Below are 20,921 nucleotides of genomic sequence, written 5' to 3' on the forward strand. Positions count from 1 at the left end.
TAAAAGATTACAAAAAATAAATAAAATCATTACAACTCTCAAATATGAAAAAAGGCACAATAGCTATAATTTAAATTATTGCAAATAATTTTTTCATTTTTAATTTTTTAGTCCTATGTTAACTAGTTCTAAGCTCAAAACTGCATTAATATCTTCAAAAATAAACATGTTCTTGACATGCAATTTTTTTGTAATGGGAAATACAAACTAACTCATAAGTTGACACACACTTTTTAAAGAAATTTTCTTATTTAATATAAGAATATTTATAATTAGTTTAAGAAAATCAGTTAAACACATTTTTACATTAACTATAAAGTTGCATCAATTAATTAATCATACTCTGACTAGGGAGTTTATTTCATTACAAGGAGTAGTTAACTATTTAGAATGACGTCCAGTGATATTTTCTGGAAGGCTTCATATAATATGCAGCAATAAATAAATAAAAAAAAATTACTTCACATACACAGTTCAAATAAAATAAAAAACAAACAAATGTATGATGCAATAATTAGGCCCCATTCTCAAAAACTCAGAAGAGGAAAGAGTATGCTACACAATTCTTCAAAGGAAAAGGAATTATTTTTAAAATAAAAGCTTCATTAGCTGAAACTGTCTTTTGAACAACATAATATAGAAAACAGAATAAACATTTGACACATAGAACTTGTTAGTAGATAAACACGAGGTTATTTTGTTAATTAACAGTATACAAATACATTTTTTACTAAGTAAATTTGATATTTTAAAAGAGAACAAATATAAATAAACCATGAATAACTCTTCTACTCTACCACACTTGTGAAAAGAAAGTACATAAATTTTTTTTTGATTATATATATTTAAACAGATCTTCCAAATTCTCATAAAATGTTTGGAACAAATATTAGTACTTAAAGTAATTTTTAGCAGAAGAAAAATAAATATAAAACAAAATAGAAATACAGTAGGATAAAAGACAAATCAAATCTATAGTTACATATTCAACTGAAACTTTAATCAAATGTTTTAAGAAAAATTTAAGAGCTTTTAAAAAATATCAATATTTTGAATACTTTAGCTAAATACATAACAAGTTGTTTAGATTATCTTTCAAAACAATTAAACTCTTAAGTGACAATTCTGAACTCAGTTGGAAAGGAAATTAACTATTTGTTTTCTTAATTTATACGTTATATTTCCCTCATGATATACAAAGAAGAAATACTGCTCCATGGGGAAATTTGTACACATGATACATACAGAATTAAAAGAACATACATTTTCAATCTGTAGAAGATCATTACTCAAAACAAAAATTACATAAGACAATTTTATCGAAATTTTACTAATTACAGCAACAAAAGCTTTCAATGGAAATAAATTTTTTGAGATATTTTTACTGAAATGTAAGAAAACTGAATATTTTCAAGAAAAAGACTTTCTGATAAGACATTTTTAACAAACAATAACACCATAAAGTAATCACATAACATATTATAATAAGTCAAAACAAAAAAATTCATTCTAGTAAATATACAATATGAATTAAACAAAGTTGACACTAATTTTTTATAACTTAGCACATTTTCAACAGAATCAAAGCTTTATGATACTTTCAATTAATTAGAGTTTATAAATGAATTTCTTCCAGATTAAAATGATATATAGTTTGACTTTTACTAAACTCAAAAACTCTTAATAGATGTGTGTAAAACACTTTTTAGTTAGAAAACTACTTTCTTAAAGAAAAGGAAGTTTAATCTCTAGCTTTTCTTCCAGTGAGATGAATATACAATATGATTAAAATTATTTATTTAATGAAGAAAAATTGTATAGTTTAAAATTATTTTTCAAAAGAACAATGAAAGAAAATTCAAAATGCTAAAAGGTAAAAAATTTCTGAAAATATTTAAGGCAACCAGGAGCAATGCATGCTGTAAACTTAAAAGCCTCAATTGAATGTATTTATATAATTATATTATTGTAGCTATTTTTTAATGAAAGAAATTAAAAATGATGGATGAATACGTCAAGACAATTCCAAAGCATGATCTCCCAATAGCTAATGAAGGTTATTGCAATTCAACACATAAATCTTTAAATACAGTCTATGGTTAAGTTTAATAGTTTAAAATGGGAAAAATTTAAGAATGAAAATTACATTTGTTATTTACATTACAAGGCACATTCTAAGTAGTTATAAAAAAAAATATCACACTCCCTATAAAACATAAAATAGAAACACTTACCAATCAATACATAGAAAAAAAAAGGAAATCAACTAATCTCTATTCAAAAAAGCATATGGGGAAAACAATTTTATTTTTCCAAAATTCAAACAACATAATCATAATTGAATACGTAACAGTACTCAATGCATATATAAACTTGAAAAAAAATTACTGACAGTAAAAATGAGTATTTGAATTCATATTGGAAACTACCAAATAAAAATATAAATATATGGCAACAATATCCACTTCAATGCAGAAAATTAAAAAAAAAATCAAAACTTAATTAATCAAAAGAAAACAAATCTTAAGGGCACTACATGTTTATTTTTTCGGCACATTCAACAAACTTCTATAATAAATAAATATAAACTTTGGTACTAGTAATAAACTTTAATCAAAGTCTCAATTCCTGAAAAATATTAACTTTTTAAGTTTTACTTCAAACAAAAGTATTAACACTAAATTATGAAGTATTTTAAGTTGTACCATTGGAAACAGATGAAGTTTCTTTTGAAATAGATTCAGTTTTATTGGTTCCATTGCTTAACCTATTTGATTGCTTATCTCTTGGCTGCTTTGGTAATGGATGTGATCCGCCATTTTTTAGCACTTTTTTATCATCACCATTCACACATGGTTCAGTAGCACTTTGAAGAGAATTATTTTGTGACCTATCTGATGAAGCTTGTGTAGATAATTCTGAAAAGCCTGAGGCTCTGTAGTCCTCAGTGCCATTGTTGTTGTCCCCTACATAACGCTGCTTTTTCTTCTTCCTTCTTCTACGATTGCGCGAACTTTCAAGAGATGATATGCTTTCTAAAAATAAGAAATTGAGTTATAAAGAAATACAAAAATAAAATTATAAAGAAATACAAAAATAAAATAATTATAAAGTTATTATAATTTATATATGAATAATAATTTTATTCAAAGAATAAATATTATTAAGAAGCCCACTCATTAAGAATGGCTTACTATTTAATACAATTTATTGGTAATTTATTAAAACAATTTATATTATGTTAAAGAAACATAATTTATTGGCTCTATCTATTGTTGATAAGTAATACCCTGAAAACATATTTATTAAGCATGTTTACTCTTCCAATGTATTTGCAGTCAATTAATAAATTTGATTCAAGGTTGCTCATATAAGGTATAGTATGGAAATTTTAGAGTGCTCAAAAGTAGGGATGTGCTGCTTGATTATAATAATTTCTTTTATTTTAAAAATATTGATCTAGGATAAAAAATCAGTCTTGTAAGTGGTTAATAATTGTTACTCTAGTGATTCAGAAAATCTGAAAAACGAGGTACCAAGAATCCTATACAATTCCTAGATTCCAGATAGTCGGATCATTACTGTATAAAAAAATGAGCATAAGCAAGTGAAAAAGTAACATGTTAAATATTGCTTATAATTTCTTTATTATTTTGGAAATACACATTTAAAAATAACAGTTCAGAAAAAAGAAAATTTTATATCTATTGCATAATGTATATTTAAAATTTTTTTTTTATTAAAACTGATGCCGCTTTGAGCAGTCTAAACATAATTGCACAAAATTTTCAGGATAATTTTAGAATATCATTTGACAAAATATTAGCTGGTGTAGATATTAATTTCAGAAAATTATTTTATGAAAAGTGTAATTAGAATCATATGGACGAAACACCTTTTCTAACAAACAAAAGTATAATTTATAATCCAATCAAGTGGTTCCAGATAGTTTACGTATCAGCGGCACCCCATGTCTGTGTGTGATTTCTAATTCTATTTCCATGTTTGCTTTGCCCTTTCATTCTTACCACATTATTTTGAAGCATTCTGCATGTATACTAAAATATAATAATAATTTATATTTTAAACTAGAAAAAGTATAAACGTTGAAAATTATGCCCAAAATTATCCCAATATATTTGCTATCATAGTGTGGTTTAGAAATACTGACAATAATAATCTCAGGAATGCAAACAGTGATAAAATCACTCGTACAAGCTGTTTTTGACAGCTTACTGTAGGGGTGCTCAACCTGCGGCCCGCCAACCCTCGATGTGCGGCCTGCGGCCGCAATCTGAACAAAAAATTAAATATTTGTTTTTGAAAAATAATAAAAAAAATTCGGTAATTTAAATTTACACTTTTAAGTTTTTGACGCACCCAATCTCAATCAATGTAGTTTTTCGATGGTTAATGCTACGGATTTAAGCATAGTTTTAAAAATCCCAATATTTTGAATACATCATTATTACGATTTACAAATTTTAATTACCACTTTTGACGCTTTTCATATGTGCCGATTCCAATGACTTTTCGGTAGTTATTGCTACCCATTTTCAAGTAGTTCCTGAAATAGCGATTTTTGAAAGTTATGAAACGCTTTATTTGTGCAAACTTCATGGAAAATCTAAATGACTTTAGATCCTTTCTTCAACAGTTATTGCTGCACATTTCTGCCCGGTTTTTAAAACTTCGATATTTTAGCACGATATTATTACGAATCGCGAGTAAAGAATCGCTCATTTAGATAACCATTTTTTGACATGGCTTTTGTAACGATTTTATCGCAAATCAAATTATTTTTCAATCGTTATTTTAGAAATTATTGCTACACATTTCTAAAAGGTTTTGAAAGTACCGATATTTTTTATACGCTATTGCGACATTTTAATTTCAAATCCCGCATTTAAATGACATAAAATTTTGATGGACTTTATTTACTCCAATTTCATCTGAAATATAAAAGTATTTTGGTTAATGTTTTAGTAGTTATTACGTTTTCCCCGTGATTTAAAAAAATTATCAGGTTGGCCACTCAAAACAGATTTCAAATTTCCCTGATTTTTCCAGGTCTTTCAGGTAAAAATCTTAAAATTTCCTGGCTTGTGTGTTTTTCCTTTTTTCTTATAAAGTGTAGGATGTGTACAAGAAAAGTGTCTGTATTATAAAATATCTTATTCAAAATATCATTTTTTTAAACATATCTTGAAAAAAAAATTATTTTCTTACAAGATATTTTTTCATGTTCTGGTACAACATTAATTTTTAAAAAATTAAGACATGGAGAAAATAATATATTTAGCTTGCAGAATATATTGTTTTTATTGAATAATTTTAATTGTTTTTAATTGAATTTAATGTGTTACTTTCAGTAGTATTTGCTCAAAGTGTACCGACAAAATCTGAATAGCCAATAAAACCTTGGATAAGTATTGTTTAATATATTTTCATTAAGGAAAAGAAAACCGTTTCAGGTGATTATATATCAATAATTTTTAATAATTACAGTGGCTCCCAAAAGTGCTCACTCACTTATAACTTAGATTGAAATAGGTAATAAAAATTCAATAATTAATATGAATATTTCACAATGGGTATTTGATAATAAGATGTATAATCTATTCTTAGCAAAACTGCACGGAATATTTTAAAAACAAAGCAAAAGTTAATTTTTTAATCAAATAGTAACAAAAATGTTACCCCTCGAAAGTCAATGGACATTTAAATGTTTTGGATTTCAGAATTAAAGTTATCGTCAATTGCTTTTTTTATTTAATTATTTTTCATTAAATTTTTCATTTCTTTATTAGCAATTTAGTATCAAACCTATAATAGCATAATTATATTTTAATTTTTGCTTATTAACTCCGTAATATTTTATTTTATCATTTAAAAATGACTTGTAGTCGTAATAAAATAGACCAAATTTGATTATTTGTCTTCATAAGAGGTAAATCAGTAATGAATATGTTAAATTAGTTTACTGTATTTAATTGAACTGTGCAATATGTGATAAAATGCTTAAAAGAAGGACTTCAAATCAGAGATTAAAATTATAAATTTTGTGGAAAAATTCATAAATTTGCAATTGAGTGTTGTAAAAGTTTCTGTAAAAATTTAAAAAAAATGTTCTGCACGAATTTCACCTGACAAAAAAAAAAACTAGTTACACGTATTTTCAACCTTTAAAAGTTATTGTAGATGCTAAAGGAAACTCCACTAAATGTTAATTTAACGAAAAATTAGATTACTAATAGACTGAGTTTTTTCTTTAAAAGTGTATGATGACTTCTGTGGGATAAAGTTTTTGCCCCTTTTTGATGATTGATTCCTTAAAAATAAACTTTTCCTTTGTTTTTAAAATATTTCATATTGTCATTTAAAATATTTCAGATTTGTTAAGATCAGAACATATTTTTTATCATTAAATATACATTCTGAAACATTCATTTTAATTAATGGATAGTCTTATTTCATTGAAAGTCATAAGTGTATCAACACTTTTGTGAATCACTGTAATTACAATTCAATATAAAGCTGTACTGTATACTGCATTATACTGTATTTCATCTTACCAGTGCTTTTTATAAAATTCACTGATCATATTTTCCTTAAACCAATATCTCAAGTCAAATTTTTAAATAATGGTATTTTGAAATAGCATTTTTATTTTAAGAGATTCAGTATAAAAAAATAAATGTGAGAAATGTAAAATCGTCTAATTTTTAGTTTGATACTCTATAGAAGAAAAAAAATAGATAAAATTCCTTAAAATTTATACTTTTTTGATTTTTTTTCTTATTTGAAATTAAAACATTTAAAGAATTCCAATCTAAACACACAGTTTCTTAGTTTAGCATAGTTAATTGTTTTTGTTTGAACAACTGGAATCTTGTACAGTGCAGAACTAAAACACTAAGTTTCGTTTTCCTTCTCCTGACTAAACACATATGAATAAAAAAAAAATATTTTATGTATATTTATATATCATTTAATATGTTTCCTATATATTCCTTAGTCATTGTCAGCTTTTTTAGGTAAAAAGAGGAATAGTTTTGAAATATCATCTCTGGAATGCAAGCAACACTTACTAACTTTCGATATTGTGATAACTATACAATTCGAATTTTGAATAAAAAAACTAATATTTACCAACAAAACCATAAAATTTGATATTAATATATAGATAGTTCTAAAAAAAACTTTTTTCAAAATAAAAATATACTATAAAAGGTTAAAATGAAATAGAAAAAATTAGCATTAATGCAAGAATTGTAACAATTTGTCGACAAAGATTGCTGTTAGTGACGGGGGGAAATGCGTGATTGGTTGGTTTGCTGAGAAAAAATTATTTACAGATTTCTTTGAATAAGAGTTGAAAAGCTTTCAGAAAAAGAGTGCAATATAAAATCTATTATTATTAAATTATAACCAACTAATTTTTAGAGAATTTAATAAAGTTAAAAATACAAAAACATTTTGTCAAAATAGAAAAAAATTACCACTCTCAATTGCGAACAAACTTGAATCATTGTGTGAACACGGACAGAATTTAAAAACCGAATCCTAACCTCATCTTCCACATCCACCATAATCTTTGCCTTTCCTAAATTGCACAGTCTGCATAGAGATCAAAGGTTTCTACATTTGCATGGGAGAATTTTATGTTGTATTCTAGTTTAACAGGGTTATAATGGAGCAAATTTTGACGAAAGCAAAGTAAGTTGATGATATTTTAACTGTTTGGAGATACATTTCCATCTAAAAAATGTGGGTATAATGGATGAAACAATTTAAATTAAGAAAATTATTAGCAAATAATTTAAATTAGTGAATAAAAAATACATAAGAAAAAATTTCCAGCTTTTCTTTAAAATTTCCAGGTTTTTATCCATATTTCCCTGATTTTTCCAGTATAAAAAAAATTCCCTGATAATTCCAGGTTTTCAAGGTGGGTGGCCACCCTGATTATGATATTTTTAATACTATGGTTTGACAGCAAGCGAGTTTTGAATCGCGCATTAAAATAATTATTTTTTACGTGCTCTGTTTGTGCCGATTTTAACATTTGTGTTGTACTGATTTTAACACGCATTTTTCAAGAGGTTTTTCGAACGTGTTTTTTCTTCTTTCTCGTTATTGCTGCATTTTTATTTGTGATTTAGAATATATCTGATATTTTCACACAATATTACAACTCGTGAAATTTGATTCAGTTTTAATTTTTTTCGTAACTTAAAAAGTAATTACGTATCTTAGCCAAATCAACACCTTCCCAGGAAAAAAAAAAACGAGATGTGTTTATATTAAGCGCGGTCCGTTTTGCAAAAAAAAAATTTCAAAACACGGCATAATTCTTTAGTCTCATGAAACACGTGCAAGTTTAACAACACACATCGAACCCATTCTTTTTGTTGTCACATGTAATTTAAAAGTCATACATCGTAATTAGTATTAACGCTATCTGAAAATTGCGCATCGCATTTCGTATTAACATTAACGAGATTTAAAAATAATCCATCGCGTTTCGTATTTACGGGATTTAAAATCACATATCGCGATTCATGTTCTGGCGTTTAAAATATCACCCATTGCTACTTTTCTCGCAATTCATATGCACGCGTTTCAAAAACCATATATCGCGATTCATATTCATGCATTTTAAAAATCAAGTGTTGTAAGTAGTCCTTTCGCAATTTAAAAGCCACACGATTCGTATTCACGCGATTTGAAAAACAAGCATCGAGTTTTTTATTTACACAATTTAAAAATCACACATGGCAATTCGTATTTAAGCAATTAAAAAATAACACATAGCAATTCCTATTCAAGCAATTAAAAAATAACACATCGCTATTTGTATTTCCGCGATTTAAAAACCCAGAAAGGAAGAACACCATTTAGGACAAATTCCAAAACTGATTATGTTATTTGCTCGAAGTTTAATACTACCCACAACAACAGCTTCTGTCGAAAGACTGTTTTCCAGAATGAATTTGGCCTGTTTAAAATTACAGAGTAGTCTTTAAATACAATCTTTACATTTTCATTTAATGGCTCAAAAAATATCACATGATCAAGTAGATAAAATTATCACAATATTCAAAAATTTTGCAAATTACAGGTTTATACTGTAATTTGCAAAATTAAAAATTTTTTTAAACCATTTTCTACCTTCTTGGAGCATTTTATATCATTTATGATTATATGCTGGGAAATGAATTGTATATCATTAAATTTTAACTGTATAAAAAATTTAATCAAGATAAGTTTCAAAAAGTAATGTAAATTTTATTGATTGCGTATTAATTGTAAATAGTAAGTGTCATGTTAAAAATATATTTGTCATAAAAAGTTTTAAACAAGTATCTTAATAGTTTTTTATTATTAAGGAATATAGTTCCTTAAAATTTAATGTCTTCTCTTTCTTTCTTTTTCTTTCCTCTCTCAGCCTCTTATTATTAATTTAAAATAAAAATGTCTGAAAGTTAAAGTACATTCCCTAATAAATGCTAAATCTTATTTTCCACTTAAGGGATTTTGTTTTAGTTTTAATCATTTTTAACCCTATATACTTTCATTAAATCGAAGTATTTAACTTGAATTTATATTAATAACTAGAATATTTATTTATTCGAAATTTAATTCTATGAAAAAAAAATTTACGTTAAAATTTATGTGTAAATGGACTTTTGTATTTTGTAATATGATAAAAAAAATTTCAATTTTTCCAGTGTTTTAATTATTTCAATTTATCTAAATTTTTTCTGATAAATTTATTTTGATTTTCGAATTCTGTTTTCCTTCTTAAGTAATCAGTTTTGCATTTTCTAATTTTAAACGTTTTAAAGTATTGTATTTTCTGCAAAGAGATTACAAGGTTAACCGACAAAAAGAATTTAGTGTTATATAAACAATGATGCTTAGATAACAATCACCACCAACAATTGCTTTCAATATGTCGGTCTAAACACTTTGGCATGCAGCCCTTCATTGGTCAATCTGCTGTGCAGGTGGCCCTTCAATGAAAAAGGTTGTGCACCCCTAGCTTACTGGAATATTAAGCTTATTCTATCAAGAAATAGCCCAATTGCTATTAGTTATAAAATGTTACTTTGTCAATATCTGCATACTTATTAAGAAAAGGTACAGGTACAGGACAAAATAATAGGAACACCTGTGAAAAAATGAAAATATTTTATTAATAGGGAGTTGGGCCACCTTTGGCCTGAATGACAGCTTGCATTCGATGTGGGATTGACAAATAAAGGTCTTGAACAAAATTCATTGGAATTTGCAGCCATTCCTCTTGCATGGCTGTCTCAAGTTCAGAGAGTGTGGGTGGAGGAGGAAACCGAGCACATACTTTTTTCTCCAAAAAACCCCACAAAGGCTCAATGATATTGAGATCAGGGGACTGAGGACACCACGTTAGATGGTCCACTTTAGCATTATACTAATTTAACCATGTTTGAACACAGTAAGACGTGTGAACAGGGACGCTGTCATCTTGGAACACAGGACGTTCTCCCGGAAAGAGAGTATGAAGCATAGGGTGAAGATGATCTGCAAGAATGCTTTGGTAATGGTCCCCTTTGACCACCCCCCTCAAGACAACGAGAGGCCTCAATCTACGGGCAGATATAGCACCCAACACCATCACAGAACCACCTCCATGTTTCACGGTTGGAACCAGGCAGTCAACATGAAATGCTTCTGCCGGCGTTCGCCACACGAACACACGTTCGGTGGTCTGGAATAGTGTAAAAGAGGATTCATCAGACCAGATAACTTGTTCCCATTGCAGTTGTGTCCATTTTAGGTGGTCTCGGCACCACTGTAGTCTCGTCAAAGCATTCTGCACTGAAACTAACGGTTTTGGAATAGTTACTCTGCCATGAATGTTAGCAGCATGCAACTCCCGTTGAATAGTTTCCATGGATACAGGGTTCTGAAGGTGGGTATTCATCTCGGATATTATCACCGGCAGTGTAGTCTTGCGTTTTCGAGCGACTATCCTCTTCAACACCCGTCTATCACGGTCTGACAACTTCGACTTCCTGCCGCTGTTGTGCCTCGCCGAAGACACCTTACCCAACTTTGTGTATGCCGACAGAGTCCTTGATACAGTGGTCCTTGAAACACCTACAAGGTTCGCTGTTCTGGACACGGACGCTCCAATTATCATGCCTCTTTTAAGGTCAGAGAGGTCGGACATAATCTCGTTTTGCTAGAAACAGATTTTTCCCATACAAATCTCACACTGCCAAATGCTAGACAGATACCTTGCCTTTCATCACCACTAGGTGGCACATTCTTGCGACACGTGCCCGTCGCTTATTGGACGGTCGAGAACGACTCCATTCTTTCACAGGTGTTCCTATTATTTTGTCCTATACCTGTACATGTATATTTATCAAGGCATGAAAATGCAGTAATATACAAAATAGTAATTTCTGGCACTTCAGTATTTAGAATTTCCAATGCATTCCAGATAGTTGAGCTTTTATTATATTTTTGGTTATGGAGTATAAAACTATTTGAAAACAATTATAGGGTTCCCACTCTTTTAGCAAAGCAAAAACTAAGGACTTTTAAGCACCTTTTTTTGAAAAAATTAAGGACCTTAAAAATAGTAAGATTGCTTATCATCGAATATACATATGCAGTCAGTGACAATGTCAATTATTTACCTTTTTTAAAAAAGATATTTAAAAAGTTATAAAAAATTATATATTTATATTCAATAAAAAATTATAAAAAACAATTTTATTACAATGCAAGTACCAATATAATTGTATTAATTAACAGGGTTCGCCAAAGTAGGAACAGGCAACTTTTGCCTACCCAGGTAGGGTCTTTTGTAAAAATATTTTCAGATTGTTAAGAGTTAACGACATGTCTGAAACTAATCGCATTCCATTTTCAATGATTTCATTAAAATTAAATTGTAAAATTAAAGTGCAGAAATTAAGATTCACTTTTTTTTTCATATTTGGAAAAAACATTGAAAAAATTATTAGAACAAGTTTTTATATTTTACTGTATCACAATTTCAATCGTGAGTAATTTTGCTTAATATTCAGTTATGCCAAAAAAATTCTTTCTTTTCTATTAATAGAATGTTACATGGGTAAATATTAAAAGATTTAATACTAAAAAGTTCAATTAGAGTTACGCATGAAAGTAGTTTTCATTAAGTCCTATTTCAAATAAATACAGGCCCTACTAATATCTAAGCACCTTAAATCATTCCATTAGGCTTTTAATTTCATTGCAATCAATATTTTATAAACAAATTTTATAAAATAAAAATACTATTATGCTTGAGAAGATTTGTAATTTTTAAACCAATATGCTTTTTATATTAGTTTTCGGTGGAATCTATAAATAAAAGGGTCAAAATGTTTTTCAAAGTTATCAACACATTCCTATGGCCAGAAAATTGGTAAGGTTTCTTAATTAATAAATACTGATAAACTATTTATTTTTTCATTATTTACAGACATTTATTTGTAATATTTCTTTAGCATCCTCTATCATTCTTAATATTATTCTCTACTATTATTATGATTTGATATTTTATTTTTATTCTAAATTGACAGTTTAAAACTGAAAGTGGTATTCCTTTATTATTAAGTAATCCGGTAATATCACCTTATCAGGTAATGTTTGTAAAAACAAGATTGAAAAGTTTGTAAAAACAAGATTGAAAAGTTTGGAAAAACATATTGAAAACAGTATGTAACTTAACAATTTTAAAATTATTACTAAACAGCAAATTACTTTTATTATGAGCTTTACATAAAATTATTTTCAGCCAAAACTGTTAATAAGAAATTAAGAATTAACTTTACATAATATTACAAAACAATCTAGCAAGAAACATGGACTAATTTTAAAGCAACCAAAAATTGGAAGAATTTTTTAAAAAAGGATATTAAGTTGCAATGTTAATTGAACAATATGATTAAAAAAAACTAAATTTAAATCTAATAGACATAAATAACTAAAAGTTTGGGATCCTTTAATTGAGCAGATTTAAATTTTTGTGTAAAAATCTGCTTAGTTTTCATTGTGGATTCTAGTTCAAACATTTTTTCTGATACTTCTTATCTTAGGGCTTTATGCTGTTCTTATAAGCACATGCGCTACCAGTAAAACCGAATTTCTTGAATTCTGTTGATTTTAAAGGTTAATGTGGGTCTTCTACTTAGAACTAACTGTCCCCCCCCACAAAAAATGGCAAGATTCCATGTGCAGTATCCCCCTTGTCTACACACTATTATTTTATTTTGGAATGCTTCACTCTCCTCATAGAGTATCATTCTAAGCAAAAGGAATAAGATATTAATGAAAAGACATGTTTTCATGCCTCTAGCTCCCTCACACACATTCTTTCTAGTCTCTCTAAAATATTCTACTCTTGAAGCATGGTCAAATTCTAGATGACAAAAGAACGACTTTATGTTATAAATATTTGTAAGACCAAAAAATTGTTCCTGTCAACTATAATGATGTTGAAAAATCAAGTACTTTTAAAAACCTTGTACCAAAATTAAGTACAATAGAGAAGCATTTATCCGGTATCCAGATAACCGGGGGAAATATTGTTCGGTTTACCCGCCATTTTAAACTAAAACGATTATGAAAAAAAAGCTGAAATTGGACTCATCCTTCGAAGTTGAGTAGTGGAAAATGCGAGGAAGGGGAGAATTCTTTTCCCCGTTTACCCAGAGAAATGTCATTTCTTCCGTGACCTTGAAGATCTTTAGATTGAGAGGAGGCAGGGAAGGGACAAATGCTTTATTTTCTCCTTTAGGCCGTCAATTGAACTCAAAGGAGTGGCATGCTGATTTCGTTTTCTCTTTTATTTAGGAGGGGGTGGGGAAAATGCATTGCACATGCATTTCAGAGAACAGATGATGAAAGAGAAAAATATATTTATCCATTTGACATCGCTTAATAAAAATAAAATATTTTCCTTTTGAATAAATTCTGATTCTTTGGAAGTGCGGTATCATTTGCAAATTTTTCTTGATGTGGAATCACACCTGCTTTAATTAAAAATCAGGCTTTTATAAAAAATAAAATAAAAGGAGAATTGTTTATTAATTTAAACATTCGATTATTTTATGAAGTAGATTGCAGTTTTGTTTTTCTGATTCCACTATGTTTGATTTTTTCTTTTTCTTTTCACGATAAATTTCGCACTCAATAAATTTTTTTTATTCATAAATTTAATCATTAGTTTTTTTTTTTTTTAAGTAGGTTGATCTTGCCTTGTTCTGGGTTTTAATATTTATGCTAGTGCCTTTTAAAACTATTGTTTCGGTTTGATAATTTTCAAGCGTTGTTTTTATTTAGATTAATAGCTCTTATTAATCGTTCCCCCCCTACAATTACGTATGAAATATATTGCGTTATTTAACCATTGGTTTTATTTATATTAGTTAATTTATGAATTGTAATTATTTTCAAAAAATAAGTGAGAATTTATTATTTTTTAAACTTGTTTTTCTTGTCTAAACTTGCAATTTTTTTTATTCTTTTAAAGGTTATTTTTTTAAGATATTTTATTTTTTTTTAAATTTAGGAGTGCTTTTCTTTTTCTTCATACTTTAAAAATTGATAAACTTTTTCCTTATAATTCGGTTTTGATAAAACATCGATTAATGACACTTTTTCGTCAATCCAGAAAACCGGGAAATTCAGACATCCGGGATAGCGATGATCCCGGATAATTGGTTCTCTACTGTACTTTTAATGGCCCTTATTTTCCAAAATAAAAATTAAGCACTTTTTAAGAACTTTTAAGGACTTTGATACAATGAATCACGGTAAATTAAGATTTGAAAATTGTAGGGTAGGGAAATAATTAAGTTCATCTTTTTTTAAATCCATCATTTATCTTAATCTAACTACTTACTCTTTATGTTCGTATTTTTTTACTTGGAATATTAGGAAAAATATTTTAGAAGAAAAAGTGAATCTGTTTCTTACTAAATCTACATTGCTTATTACAAAAAGCAACTGAAGTAACAAAAATGATACCTTGATCCAAACTAGCAATGCTTGAAACTTCATGGCTATCAAGAACAGATTCGTCTTCATCAGTCACGCGTCGTCTGTCATTTCGAATTCTCTGACGAGGAGGCAAATCTGAATTTCGATCAATGCGTTCTTGGAATTGTCGATGACCTATAATTGTAAGGAATATGTATCAAAATTGTGCTTATTGTATATTCTGATTGGAATGACAGTTACTTCTGACATTATACTTAAAAAAAAAGGATTGATTAAAAATGAGGACAATAAGATTGAAAAAAAAAAACCTTTCATAAGAAAACCATGATTCTTATAAAAATTCTGAAAAAACACTGTTGAACTCTTTTAATGATGTCTACATAAGATATTGATAAGTAAAAGCTTTTTTTTTTGCAGAGCTAAATTAATAACAAAAAATCATTAAAGTGAATGGAACAATAACTGATAAATTTTTTACAAAAACACCCATTAAAATACCTTAAAAGAAATTTGGTAAAAATTTATTGCTAACAAAAGCTAATTAATTAAAATACTTGTTTACACTAATCTATTCCGACATTTACAATTAAGGGAAAAAAGTACCACAAAATGGCATTTTATTAGATAAAATTTAGAACACTGACAATCTGAATTTTAAAAACATATCTAACAAGTTGTGATGGCTGATTGAATAGAGATGACAAGCTGACTTCTGAAATAATCTGTCATCATTTAATGGATAAATTTCAGAATAATTGATTTGAGTAGTTTCAAACAATCAAAAATTTAAAGTTAATGGAATAGGAAATTGAACATAAAGGTAAACGGCTTACAAAAAAAATTCACTTTAAGGTTTATTTGCTAAAATTGTTTGTTATGCGGTCTGGAAAATATGTTTTTGAAGTCCACACAAAATAAATTGCAGAACTAAGTGCACTTTAAAAAGGAGTAATGAATGGAACAGTTCTCCCCATTACAATTAAGTTTAAACACATCAATGTGTCAAAAATTTCTACCTTCACATTACAGAACATATTCTTACTTTTTAAAAACACTTATTCAAATTTTAATATATATATCTTTACTGAGAACAATGAAAAAATATTAGTTTGAATAAAAAAAGAAAAGAATAGGAATGAAACATTGATGATTTAATTATTTGGATTTAATGAAAAACATTGAAATTTTATCACTCTGAAAGGTAACTGAATCAAAAAACCGCCAAATTCTACACGCTTTTACAAAATTTTGAATTTTATATGTAATTCTAGCCATAAACTAGACAAATGAAAAGCCATTTTTGAATTATCCTACTGAACAAGGTTTTACAGAGAATATTTAAGAATGTAATTGAATGATACATTAAATACACAGGCGATAAGCCAGATAAACTAATGTAGTGCTTTGAACCTTGATTATTGGGATATCTGTTATCTGCACCACTCCATCGACGATTAGGACCCCCTCCACGACCCCTACCTCGTGGAAGGTTATTTTTATTTGGACCACCATCTCTATCAACATAAGATCGGTCATAAGCACCTCTCCTAGGAATTGGGTAATTAGGAACAGAACCAACTTGACTTCTTAATTGTTGATCAATTTCCAGTTTATCCTGACGCAATTTTTCCACTTCCTGAAAAAAAAATTACTATTGGAACATTTAAACTAGCATCAAGTAATAAAAAATTACTGCTATGTAATTAAAAGACAGACTCTGCACTGAAATATGAAAAAAAAAATTATCAGCCAATATACTTAATACAGGTTTCATAATTTTTTTTTTTTGCTTACTTTAACACTACAATTTGCTATATCTTTTTAAGTTTTACACATTATAATTTCAGTAAATCACAAATCGTGTATAAATTTCTATCATAAACAAATCTTTTTCATTTAAAAAAAGGTATGTTTTGGTCTGAAATTTACCAGGAAAAAAAAAACTTTTAGTCAAGTCTCACTTTTACAGCATTTTAAAATTTATTCTTAAGAGTTACTTGAAATGTCTTTTTATTTGTTTTTGAGGTTATAAAAATATGGTCCAGCGTCTAACCCACATAACTCAGATTTTGTTTCAGGACAATATTTTACAGAAAATAATGACATTTTAAATACATACCTATTAGACAATTTTTAACCCCCTGCGCATTAAGTCTGACTTGTACCGAGTATAGTTGTAAGCTTTCCTGTATCAAAAAAAACAGTTTTCCCATGTCATTCAATGGCAGAGTAGTGTGTAACAGAAAAATTTCTGTAAAATTTTATCCAGGGGTTCACGGCTTGGAGATCTTAGAAGGGGAAATGAACATTTAAAAAAATAGCGTAATCCATAACTTTGTAACTTTCATTTTCTGCGGCATATTTCTTTAGCTTTAAAAGAAAAAGCAAACTTATTCCAATAAGACTAAGATTTGTAGTGTATCAAAACTACGCACTACAGGAGTAGAAGAGACCAATGAAAAAATATAGGATTTTTCAGGACAGAATATGAGACCAAAAATCGAAGCTAAACAGAAATCACAGAACACATATGAATAACTTAATAAATTAATACTTTTTTATGGCTGAAAGTCAGTTTAGGTGACTAAAAGTAGCTAAACATTCCTTTTTGATAGAAAGAATAAAAAAAAAGTGTCAAGGATCTCATTTCAATGCATACCATAAAGGAAATGATTGTTAAATTTTATTTAAAACTAAAAATAAATTTTATTTACCACAATGCTTAGTTTGATCGTTAAAATTTATTATGCAAGTTCCTTTAATAAAAGTTTTGTTTCATGATTGCCAGCATTCATAAGACTTAACCATGGCCCAAAATTTAAACCTCTGGTTAACTTAACTTCAAGAACAACCTGAGCTGAAGAGAAGGTTTCTTTAAAATCTTTCAATTTCTCTTCAGATCTCTGATTTTCCCCCGCATTAAATTGCTGTGAGGTTTATAGGCATTTTTCAGTTAGCTGGACATAAGTAAATTCAACTACATTTTATTTATTTTTTTGTGAATGTCTAATTTAAATATTAAAAAAAAATTGCTGAATTTACTAGTGCTGTCTAACCGACCGAAAGTATACACTGAGTGGACAAATTATTATGACCACCTCAGAGTTTTACGCAAATAAGCTATTGCGTCACAGCGCTGCCGCTAGGATAACTTTAACACGGGAATGCTGGACAAGCGAGTCATCAGTTATACTGTGTTGCTTGCTCAGAAATGGGAAAGAAAAGTGATTTAACTGAATTTCAACGTGGAACGATTGTGGGTGCGAGATGTGTCGGAACGAGTATCAGCAAAACGGCTGCACTTGTGAAGTGTTCTAGAGCAGCAGTTGTTAACGTGTACAAAAAATGGACAATCAAGCAAAAAACCGGGTCTCAACGTCAGACTTCTGGTCGTCATAGGGTACTGAATGCTTGATCAGAGAGAAGACTGGCCAGAGTTGTGCAGTGCAACAGGAGAGCAACAGTGTGACAAATTGCAAGTGATCTTAATCAAGGAGCAACTGTGAACGTCTCTGAACAAACTGTTTGACGCACATTGCGGCGTATAGGGTATGAAAGCAGACGACCTGTTCGTAAGCCTCTACTGCCTGCTTTAAATACGCGCAGACGTCTCCAATGTGCAAAGAGGGTCATGTGGTCCGATGAATCACGATTTCAAATGCATCATGCAGATGGCAGGATGAGAATATGGAGAAAACAGCACGAAAGCACGGACCCCAACTGCATTGCCACGACACTTCAAGCTGGTGGTGGCAACGCTATGGTATGGGTCCTTTAATTCCTGTACCACAACGCCTTAATGCCCAAGGGTATTTAAGTATCATAGCAGATCAAGTACATCTGTTTGTGTCAATGGTGCACTCTGGCGGGGATGGATACTTCCAGCAGGGCAACGCTCCCTGTCATAAAGCTGGCATTGCCCTCAGATGGTTCGAAGAGCATGATGGAGAATTTAACTTGCTTCGTTGACCAGCACAATCCCCAGATCTCAATCCAAGTGAGAATTTGTGGGATGAAATTGAATGGGTGCTCAGACAGATGGATCCAGTACCATCAAATTTGCAGCAATTTGCAAGTGCAGTTCAGCGAGCATGGTCTGGCATACCTTCTACCACTAACCAACATCTCATATAATCCATGCCCAGACGAATTAAGACAGTAATACGCGCAAAAGGTGGCCCAACAGCGTACTGAAAGGGTGGTCTAAATAATTTGGCCACTCAGTGTATACATATATATTTTATAATATTGGATTTTTTTTTTATATCATCCCTTCTTTATATCTTCTGTGTTAAAACTAGATTTAAATCAGCTGATTTTTAAAAAAATTAATTTTTTTATATTCTATAATTAGATTTTAATTTCTTTTTTTACTGATTTTCAGTTCTAAAATACATTGTAAATATTTTGCGATCAATAAGCTTCATGTAGTAAAATTACTCTTGTAAATACTTGAAGTGTAATTAATCTCAGTACTATTGAAATGACATTTTAAATTTTTTTTGGATCTTTCATAATAATGCAAATAAATGGAAAAATAATAAATTTTTATACTTATGAAGTTAGCATTGAATATAGGTTTATCAAAATAAATAAAAAACATGATAGCAATGAAAATTCTATCACTTTAACTTTAACATTGCAATTTTAGTTCTGAACGTTAACGAATTTATGATAATATGGCACAGAAAAAAGAACTATAAAAATTCTGATTTTTTCTTTTAATGCATATTTATTTTTTTAAATAAATAAAGAGATTTTGTAAAGTTATTGCTCAAATGGCAGTTGTGATTAACAATTATTATAGAATAACTTAATTGACAATTTTTTTCATTATTTCAAAATTTAACGAAAAAAGGATTTATAAAATTTTCCTTTTAACCTGCTTTTTTGGTATAATTTATAATAACCTGTTTTTTGTTAATAAATAATATATATTTCTATTACAGTTACATTAAATATAATACAAGCAAATGCATGACACCCCTGTAATTTTCATCAATTGCATTTTTTTTTTTCTAAATCAAATCTTTCATAATTCTTACACTCACTAATGTGCTAAAACTTATTCTTGATCTTTCTTCTTCTCCCCAATTCTACAGCCCTTGGCTTTCTCTTCTCTTGTATACTGAGAAGTCTTGTTCTACAGAAACTTGACCATGAAAACATGTGAGGGCTGCCATTACAAGTTAAAAAAGAACATATGTCTAACAATTTCACTTCCTTTAAAATCAAAACTACTGTTCCAATATTTTTTCAATAGCAACATTTTCAGTTTCTCCAAGGACATCAACATTTGCACATGTATATTACTTTCAAATATGATCTGGATTAGCATATTGCTTTATTTTTTGACTGTTGACATTATAGCTTTATTTATTTATTTTTTTTTACTTATTGGTCAATCACAAAATTGCTCTGGATTATGTGTAGTAAATGGAAAGCATTAATTTTAAAAAAAAAGTAAATATATAGGAAATATAGGACATCAATCCCTGTGTACTATCAAAAAATTAGTGATTCATATTTTTAGAAAATTGCATATTTTTAGAATGTTAGTAAAATTTAGGAGTTTTTATTTTAAAAGAAAGTTATGCAAAATCAAAAGCGTCGAAGGAATTTTTTTTTTTTTTAACAAGACAGAAATTAGTGACTCAGACAGAAGAATAGCACCCATGCCTCCATATTAGATCAGCAACAAACTTTCAGTTTGTTACAGTTACAATAGCATAACACACAAAGTTGAATCTCAAACAACTTCAACAGCCACATATCATTAAAAAAAAGTTTATAACATACAATAAAATTACAATACATTATTTTATTTACAATAGAATATGAGCTATTATAAAATTCTCACAGCAGTGTTTAAATTTTATATCAGGCATATTTAG

At 28.7% G+C, this 20,921-nt stretch overlaps 1 protein-coding gene across 1 annotated transcript in view; it reads right to left on the bottom strand.

Moving 5' to 3' along the window:
* Positions 1 to 2,290: 2,290 nt before the first annotated feature.
* Positions 2,291 to 20,921, bottom strand: part of LOC107450999 (RNA-binding protein FXR1) — a 57,781-nt gene continuing 39,150 nt past the window's right edge. Inside the window, exons 12-14 of the mRNA XM_043041103.3 lie at positions 16,438 to 16,663; positions 15,055 to 15,201; positions 2,291 to 3,035 (exon numbers count right to left, since the gene is read on the bottom strand). Coding sequence (XP_042897037.3) covers positions 2,695 to 3,035; positions 15,055 to 15,201; positions 16,438 to 16,663 — 714 coding nt within the window. The 3' untranslated portion in view covers positions 2,291 to 2,694. The remainder of the gene's footprint in view (positions 3,036 to 15,054; positions 15,202 to 16,437; positions 16,664 to 20,921) is intronic.

Source organism: Parasteatoda tepidariorum, chromosome 11 (genome assembly GCF_982258835.1).
Source record: "Parasteatoda tepidariorum strain Cologne lab strain chromosome 11, Ptep-v5.0, whole genome shotgun sequence".
NCBI classification, from domain to species: Eukaryota; Metazoa; Arthropoda; class Arachnida; order Araneae; family Theridiidae; genus Parasteatoda; species Parasteatoda tepidariorum.